The sequence below is a fragment of the Leptonotus elevatus genome, chromosome 9 (assembly GCF_054856555.1).
Source record: "Leptonotus elevatus isolate MCC_2025b chromosome 9, RoL_Lele_1.0, whole genome shotgun sequence".
NCBI lineage: Eukaryota > Metazoa > Chordata > Actinopteri > Syngnathiformes > Syngnathidae > Leptonotus > Leptonotus elevatus.
Window position 1 is genome coordinate 7,895,951 of NC_141247.1, and position 9,162 is coordinate 7,905,112.

General features: G+C 39.5%; 1 protein-coding gene across 2 annotated transcripts; it reads right to left on the reverse strand.

The window, feature by feature from the left end:
• Positions 1-275: 275 nt before the first annotated feature.
• xiap (X-linked inhibitor of apoptosis) lies at positions 276-8,679 on the reverse strand. 2 transcript variants are annotated; one of them, XM_086085810.1, is made up of 7 exons: positions 8,553-8,679; positions 6,590-6,849; positions 5,959-6,517; positions 4,105-4,204; positions 3,942-4,020; positions 1,441-1,480; positions 276-820 (listed from the first exon to the last, which is right to left on the reverse strand). In XM_086085810.1, exons 2-7 carry the CDS (start codon positions 6,827-6,829, stop codon positions 627-629), a joined length of 1,212 nt encoding a protein of 403 aa, XP_085941936.1. In that variant the 5' UTR covers positions 6,830-6,849; positions 8,553-8,679; the 3' UTR covers positions 276-626. The 2 variants fall into 2 exon arrangements, with proteins under 2 accessions (XP_085941936.1, XP_085941937.1); XM_086085811.1 differs by lacking the exon at positions 8,553-8,679 and adding an exon at positions 8,112-8,262.
• Between the last annotated feature and the right edge of the window lie 483 nt (positions 8,680-9,162).

A 9,162-nucleotide genomic window follows, 5' to 3' on the forward strand; every position in this document is an offset into this window, starting at 1 on the left:
ACCCAGTGGCCACTGCTCAGTATTGCACGCCAGACAATCATGTGCAGTACTGTACTAGATCGACATAAGTTATTTTGCGCTCTCCCAAGTTAAATAAACCATTTCAAATTATGTAGCTGAAATCTAATGCATATTTTAATTTGGAAGTCATTTGCTGTGCTTGTGTATAAATAGGCATTACAACATTATGACCAATTTGTGCATTTTATTGCTGAAACTGATTTCACATCACATATATATTCAGGTATATATTTTATGGATTGATCAAATAACTGTTCAAAATGTCTAGGTATTTATTAACAAAAGTAAAAGGTAACAAGCATGAAATCAAATACAGTGTATCCCCCACTACAAGTCATTTGAGCTGCTCCAAGCACATCAAATAAAAAGCAAACTTAGCCAAAGGCACCTCTGGAATGAAAAATAGGATAAAATTATTTAGTGTTTCTTAACTAGACACCTATTAAAAAAGGTTTATAATATACTTTTGATTAGCTTTTCAATAGCCACGCCGTCGTTGTCATACAGTAATTTGCAATATTACAGACTATCTACACTTAATATTAAAATACAAAATCAGGGATTGTTAGACAGAAGCACAGAAAGTTTGATTAGAAAAAGTATTTTTAAGCTATGTACGTCTTGACCTTTTGTGTAATGGTCCCACAACAAATTGGACATTTAATAAGCGTCTGTGAACATTCCTCACAGGTGGCCAGGTGACCGCACGGGATGAAAACGACGCAAGTATCTTTGTCCATACACACTTTGCACTGTTTTTCCCTCTGCAGTTTCCGTAGCGTTTCCATTGGGTCGTCATCTGAAAGACAAAAAAAAAAACCACACAGAAGACAATGTTTACTCATGATCAGAATAAGATGTTTTTCAAAGTTTACCAAATTCATTGTACAGCGACATTCATTGTTAATGTTGACATAATATTGTGATATAGTATTGAGGATTTCCTTCCATTGCTGCCATCCTGTCAGTCTAAACTATAGGTGTCAAACTCCGGTCCTGGCGGGCCTTGGTCCTGCAGGTTTTAGATATTTCCATTCTCCAACACAGCTGATATATGATCAGCTCATCAGCAAACTGCATAAGCCTGATAACGATACTGCTGATTGGAATCAGCTTGTGTTGGAAGAGGGAAACCTCCAAAACCTGCAGGACCGCGGCCCTCCAGGACCGGAATTTGACACCTATGGACTCTAAACTAATGGAGTAGTGGTACAACTGCCTAACTTCTGTTTAGACAGCGTGGGTCTTTTTCGTGCGCCCTGTGATTAACTAGTGATTGGTCCAGCAAGGGTAGAGTCTGCATTTCAGCCAAAATCAGAATAAGAGCCGGCTTCCAGTGATCCTAACTAAACTGAATAAGAGGTACAGAAGATTGATGGATGGAGGGATGGATGAAACCTAGTGCACACATATATTTACCATTTGTGGATGGTGTAAATCCATTTTGATGACTTGAGGTCTGAAAATAAACATGTGCATAGTTAGAAAAGGAAAAAAAACACTTCTGATTATATACACTGCATATATTTATATATTATAGCTTTCCAATAGTGTTCCCTCGTTACGTTGCAAAAATACCTGCAATTGGTGAAAATCGGTAAAGTAGTCAACTTTATTTTTGTTTACATTTATTATGTTTTAAGGCTGTAACACCCCTCACCACACACACTTTATAGCATTTTCTCAGACAGGCATAAACATGTTCTCACATTTCACTCTTCTTTAAACATTCTCAATGTTCAAACCTTTATACATTTTAGGGCCGAGGCTGTGAAACGTGAACTACGTTATAGCGAGGGAACACTGTACACCATTTTCCACAACTCAGTAACTAGATTAACTTGCCAAAAATGTTTCTTGATGTGACTGGCTCTGGCAAAGTTAAAGTTAAAGTACCACTGATTGTCACACCCACCTAAGTGGGGCGAACTTTGTTCTCCGCATTTGACCCATCCCCAGAGGGAGCGGTGAGCAGCAGCAGTGGCTGCGCTCGGGAATCATTTGGTGATCTAACCCCCCAATACCAACCCTTTAGTCTTTATAAAACCCACAACCTCCCAGTCTCAGGGCAGACACTCTACCACTAGCCCACTGAGCTGGTGGTCCGCATGGGTCAAAAAATGCATACTGAGGTATTCATATGATCCAATTCTAATTAATATAAGATCCTGCTTACAATTGTTCTCCTAATTAATCATCAGCCAATGATTGGTTGTTTATTTATGAGTTCAAATTACTGCAATGAGAAATGTGACTTGAGAATTTTGTGTCAATTAATAGGGTGGGCCTCAAGTATGGAAAAAGAAAGGGTCCGTGGCGGAGGTAATGTCGTGGCTTGAGCTTTCATGCCTGCTTCTGGAACGGGCTCACTAGTTAATATTGCTGATAAAACTCATGGTGGTAGCAGCAGAATTAATTCAGAATTTTACAAAGCCATTTTGTCTGGCAATTACAGAAAAATGCATCCTAACTAATCGGGAGAAGCTTCATTATGTAAAAAGACAATGATGCACTGCCAACACAACAAAGGACTTTCATCAGGGAGGGAAAAAGTAGAAGGTTTCAAACTGGCCAAATCAATGACCAGACCTTAACCCAATAGATGGATTTTACCTCCTGCAGAGGAGACTGAAGAGAGAAACCTCTAGAAACAAACAAACTAAAAGAGGCTACAATAAAGGCCTGAAAAACATTTCTAATGAAAAAATGCAAATGTCTGGTGAATTCAATGGGTCACAGGCTTGATGCAGTTATTCCAAGTAAGGGTTATGTCGCCAAATATTACGTGTTAATCACTAAGTTAATGTCTGTTCTAATACTTAATACTATTGCTCACTTTAAATATGGGTGGGTTCAAACTAGCGATGTCAAAGTTAAAGCGTTAACAAATTAATTAATCACAAAATATTATCGCATTTATCATGTATTAACGCAAATTAATCACACTATCAACTTTGACCGCATGTGATATTTTAGCTCACAGCGGATGGTTACATTAAAGGGAGCACAGGTTGTGTTTGAGCAATAAACATGCTACATGCATTAAAGTAAAACATTTAATAAATGTTGGCATATGGCATTCAGAATATTTGTTCATGTCAAACTATTGGGGTCATTCTTTCCCCATTTTAATTTATGCAAGTAAATAACTGAGTAGAAAAAGGGAAGGATGATATTGTACAGTGGATCAAAAAATGTTGATGATGTCCTCATAACATTAAATCTCGAAAGAATTAACACAACAGGTGCTCTTTGAATTTGGCGGGCAAAAAATGTTGGTAAAAAGCTTTTTAAAATCTGGTGATTGTGATTAATCAAAATTCTAAGGTGTAATTAGTCTGATTAAAAAAATTAATCAGCTCTACAGTAGTTCAAACAAAAAGGTGCCCTATCCCGAGCTGTTTTACACATCAAAATGTACATACCATGAAATAAAAGCTGGAATTCTGAACCTTTGTCTCATATTCATCTTTTGATCTGAAAACCAAACGTCTTCAGTGTGTTCAACAGACTCAAAGCAATTGAGCGTGTGGTCAAGAAAAAACAATCCATGGTTGAACCTGAAACAATATAATCTATTCAGGCCAGGTACCCGGATTGACCTCATATGGATTTGCATTTTTTTCAAACAATAAAAATATAAATAATTAATTTATTGGCCTAACTGTCACCTTGAAAAAACAATTAGCAACTATATAGGATATATTTTAATACAACTTTTAAAAAATCTTAAATGTTATACAAGTGTAAAAAGAAGCCAGTATGTTTTTCTGTCACTTATGAGGCATATTTTTCAACAAAAAGTTTGGTCGGTTTACAAATTGGTGGACCTTTTGGGAACGTCACAATTTTGAGTTCTACTGTATTACATGAAATTTACCAAATTTGAGAGGCAAAAAATGTAAAAATTGTAGTCTTACAGCTTTGTTTCGTTGAGGATCTTGTAGCTGGATGGTGTTGAGAAATTCTTGTCCTTTTTCTGCCAACAAGAAGCTGCATCTAGTAGATAATTTAGAAGTCTTGAGCCAAGTTTGAACACCAACGTTATGTGAAATGCACGTATGATCAAATTTTTCTTGTTACCCAGGATAACTTTTGGCATGTTCTTCCCATGGGTCTTCATCGGGCTGCCAGCCTTTTAGTCCTCCACCACAACGAAAGCACATCACCTTGTCTCCTGTCCCTACACACAAGCACACACCCAAAATAATTAAGAGTTCATTCAGAATATCATGACAATAAAAGTTAATCCAATGGAAACCCCAAAAGGAACAATTGCCCCCACTTGGAACAATTTGGAGTTCAACCAAAAAGCAAATATTTCTGGTTAAGTTAGATGATTGTTGAATTGGTCGATATTGCTGAAAAGTGTATCACGATATAAGTATTTAATATCAGTCAATATAGTTTGGATTTATTATTTTTATCTAATCAAAATCACAAAAAACAATCCAGAGGAAAAATAAAATACCATTCAAAATATCTGGCAATTTGTGTACACTAAATGTTGTCATTCCATCACATGCATGAAATTGAAGACAGACAAAATGATGCTACTCCTCATTTAACCCATTAAGGCCGGGAGCCCACGGACGCATTTTGAACACTTTTGTGGAAAATAACACCCACACGTGTGGACTGGCTAACAGTATAGATTTGTGAGAAAATATTAGATTTACCGATTTGGGACATGGGAGGTTTTGGCCCAACGCCAGCGTTGTGTACATTATTTTTATGATGGCAAGTTAAGTGTTTAAAAATTGCAGTCCACATGTTTATTTATGTTTCAAGAAACATAGTTGGATATGTTGAAGAGGTAAAGCCCCAGATTTATTTGCATTATTGTTGTATATGCTGTATTGTATTGTGATTTTTAACGCCACACTTGTGTGACAGAATTTTGTTGTCATGGTAAATGCTTACAAGACTGCATGCCAAAGTATTAAGTTTACATTTGTAATAATAGTAGATAAACATTCATATTAACGAATGCTTCATCTTCCATTATCTTAGAATGTTTTATGTATAATAGATCTGATTGTTAATTAGATTTAAGATTAGTTAATTGCTTGTTTGTTGAAAAACACATGAAGGAGGGGAAAAAAATTGCAATTAGATTACAGTGGTACCTCAGAATTTGCACATAATTTGTTCCTGCGAAGTCCTTATTGTTCAACCTCCGAAACATTTTTTCCCCAAGGAAATAATGTAAATGCTAGCTTTAGTTCAGTGCTGAGTTTGTGTATTTTACATTGGGCATATTGTTAGACTACTAAAAGGTCCTTGCGTGTGTTGTTTAACGTCAGGCACGTTGTTGTACAGCTAAGGGGGGTCCTCGTGCCAGTATTTACAGAAGTAGTCACGGTAGTTGCAACTGCGCGATAATCTCCTTCCTAATTCCACTGTGGTTCGTAGCACTGTATGTTTTTCTTTGCTGGTTTTCTTGGGCCCATGGCGAAGAAAATTGTCGTGGATAAATCAAAATGCACTCGCGAGTATGGAGCACCTCCGGGAGTATTCACGATCTGACTGGAAATGAGCAGTGCATCGTCTCAACTACCGCAACGTGAGCATTCGGCATTACTCGGCTTCACTCATTTACCCGTTTACCCGTTTTCAAGGTATGTTCAGCTTAGCTTGCTTTGCTTGGGTGTTTGATCTCCGAAAATGAGTTCGAACTCAGAGGCATTTTTTATTCAGATTTTTTGGTTGAAGTCAGAATTGTACAAGTTCCGAGACGTTCAAACGCCGAGGTTCCACTGTATTTTCAAAAAATTGTTCAGCCACACCTGGAACCCTGGTGATGCTAATGTGGCATAGCAAATGAACAAGAAACAAGATCATTGAATTCAACCGGATAACATAACAGATTATGTTTGATTTAGGAGGTTCCATTGTACATGTGTTAATTGATGTTCCAATCAGGTGCATACACACCTGTGCTGTAGAAGCCAGCCCTTGCAAGTCGAGCATGGTCTACTGGGTGCTGGATCCCTGCAAAGCTGCGCAGCCTCTCTTCGAAACTTCCCATGGGGACGGAAATGTTTACTTGAGGTGGACCGCTACGATTCTCCTCTCCCGTACCTCCCTCGGATGGGATGTTGCCCACATCATGGCCAAGGATGAAGAAGCAGTAGGGAAAATGTTTGCCATGTTCACCCCAGGCCGTGTCGCCTGCTTCCCAGCCACCTAGCATGCCACCGCAGCAAAAGCACTGAACCCGATCACCCTGTCCTACGTAGAAAAGGCCAGCTTGAGCCAAATCTCTTGGCGTCACAGGAACAGTCGGTAGCCAAGAGGAGAAGGTCTGACGTCTGGCCTCCTCCCTCCTCATATGAGGGACCATTGGGTAGGTGGATTCATCAACCACCTCCCCTGTTCTCAAACGATATTCCATGTCTTCGGCTTCTTCATTGTATCTGGAGCCGGTCAACTGTGAACTGTGCTGGAAATCGGTGCGATGGGTGCAGCTGAGGAACTTGCACACCGGAGAAAGCTAAAATTCAGATAAAATATGTTTAGGCAGATAACAAGAAAGGTGTGTGTTTCCATTTCCATGCCATCTTACCTCCTTATGCCTCTCTACAGGTGTGTCTTCCCTGCACCAGTTTTCCACCATCACCTTACAGCTGAAACAACGGACGCGATCGCCGTGACCGGTGTAGTAGAACCCGGCTCGGGCGAGTCGCTCTGCGGGCACCTGCTCAGCCAGACAGGAGCCGTTGAATGAATGGAGACGGTTGTTCATTAGGGAGAAGTCAACCCTGCAATCACTTTCTAGTCCGCCATCTTCTCTGAGGTCGGCCATGACAGGAGCAGGCAGGGGATCTATTCCAAGATAGTAGAGAAAGTTAAAAAAAAATTATATATATATAGGAAAACAGTCAGACATCTGCTGTATGACTTAGAGCCATCCAGACATATTCACCATGATGTCAAATGTACTTAGATCCAATTGTACCACAAGTAAACAAAAATTCTTGTCACTGTATCGTAGCAGAGCCATTGAGAAAACAGACAAAATTAAATGAATGATCGTGACCTCCCCACTCACCCCCAATGATGAAAAAAAAACATCCTTATTTTTCACAACCCAAAGATGGAAAGTATGGCATAACGGTTAACCATAACCATTGTTTTGCAAGATGGCGCAGTAAGTTGGCAGCCGTCTTCAGGATTGTTCTTGTCACACTGTGTTTTGTCCTTCACGTGGACCCGTTGTGGAGTGGACTGTTCTCAACTTCTCAGTACTTTGATCTTGACAATCCATTCTTCAAGGGAGAGGAGTGCTAGTTAGGTGCGCTTGTTCTGCAGCATGCTTCCACCAGCACTGATTTTGATGGTGGGAATGTTTCCTCTATTTGTCTGTTGTCGCTAGATAGCCCCGCAAGGCGCTTGTGCTTTTAACGCCAGTAAATAATCACAATTTTTCACAGCCGCATTTTTGCTCAGCGGAAATGTATCAAATATTATATTTTCATCTGAAAATAGATTGTGCTGAATAAAAAAAAAAAAGAAGTTATTTACACTAACATTTCAAACAATACATTTTAGACCTGCTCAGAATCTGATACTGGCCTATGTCTAGTGGTGTGTAGTGTATACTGTAGTCCAAGAAGTGCACATGCGCAAAGGACATGACAAGTGCGTATGTGTGAGGGATGGGCAAGGCAAGTTTGCCTGCAGGCTCAGTCAGTACGCACAACAGAACAGGGTGTACCACGCTGCCACCTAGCAACACAAACCCTGTCAACACAGACTCGTAACATTAATAGTTTTGTTTAATATGTAGAAGACACTACGAGGAAAAAAAAGTGAATTATTGTTGCTTAAGTTTGGACTCGGTGATGTAAAACTGCACTGCATAATTTTGTGTTTTATCATGAGATAAACAATGTTCCTACTCAACTAAAAATTGTAACCTCTTTATGTTTTTAAGCAACCGTCCATCTAGCTGTTTTATTCCATTCCAAAGAGGAGCGCTATCACGTCATAACTATAATTTCGTGCAGCGGCCACCAAGAATTCCACACCCTCCCCCAAAAAATAACATAAAATAATTCTGACCACAACATCAGAACACAACTCACGCGGCTTTCGACAAGCTCGCAGTCACGCTCTGTCTCTGGTCGTTTGAGGAAGTAACTGCTCCTCCTCGCCAACGAATTACCACTTTGATGATCTGCGTCCTATTGCATTCTGGGAACGGTAATTATGTTCGGGTATAAATTGTATGTGAAAGGTGAATGTTGCAAATTGTCTCTGATTGTCCGAAAGGAAAATGAACCAATAAAAACAAAAAACAAGCAAACAAACACAGCATATAGTCGATGGTTTTACGTATTACGAAAATATAAAACGCAGGCATTCTGTTTAGGACTCTGACCAGAATTGTTAAGGAACAGCGAAATGTAATTTTGCAATAAAGCTTTGTGCTAGCTGTAAACGCGTAGCTAGCCTAAATATCTGAGCTATGCTCCATGCGTTTAGTTTCACTTTTGTTTGCTAGAGTTTAAAATGTAAGTTTTTACCTTTATTTGTCCGGATCCTCACGCTTCAATCCACCTTCAACTTCACTGTAGAGTTCTTCCCAGTAGTGACATAAAAGAGGTGTATCGTATGACGCGACCCTTTCCGGAAGTAGGTGTTAGCGTCGTAAAGGACGTCTGGTGCGCAACAAGTTATGCGCATCCCATGTGACCCATCAAGGAATGAAAGGGAATCAAGAGAGGCAAAACAAAAATGCTCGCTTGAGACTTTTTTTCTTAACCGAAAATGTCGGTTAAACAGAGAGGCATGTTATTTTTATTTAAATCTCGGCTTTACCGCAAAGCCTTTACGTAACACAAGAAGCCCAAATTTGTGGTTACAAGTAGTACGTAATGCCTGTCTTAAACTACAAACTAAAAGTGCATAAAAGATCCAAGCACAAGTATACTTACTCAACTGCAATAAAACCAGGGTTGGAGACTCCAGGTCCAGAAAGTAAAAACCCTGCGACAGATTGGCTTTAGCCACATGTGTTTCTACTTAACTGGCAGGTAAACGAACTTATAGAAGCACCTGTTGAGTAGAAGCATATTTGGCTAAAGTCAAACTTTCAGGGTATGTTCTCTCTGGACCAGGATTCCCCAACCCTGA

Excerpts from the sequence above, each read along its gene's own strand:
- xiap (XM_086085810.1), bottom strand. The coding sequence starts at position 6,829 with ATGGCCGACCTCAGAGAAGATGGCGGACTAGAAAGTGATTGCAGGGTT. Across the intron at positions 4,205-5,958 it reads GGCTGGCTTCTACAGCACAG|GGACAGGAGACAAGGTGATG; the intron begins GTGTGTATGCAC and ends GCTTGTGTGTAG. Across the intron at positions 4,021-4,104 it reads CATGCCAAAAGTTATCCTGG|ATGCAGCTTCTTGTTGGCAG; the intron begins GTAACAAGAAAA and ends ATTATCTACTAG.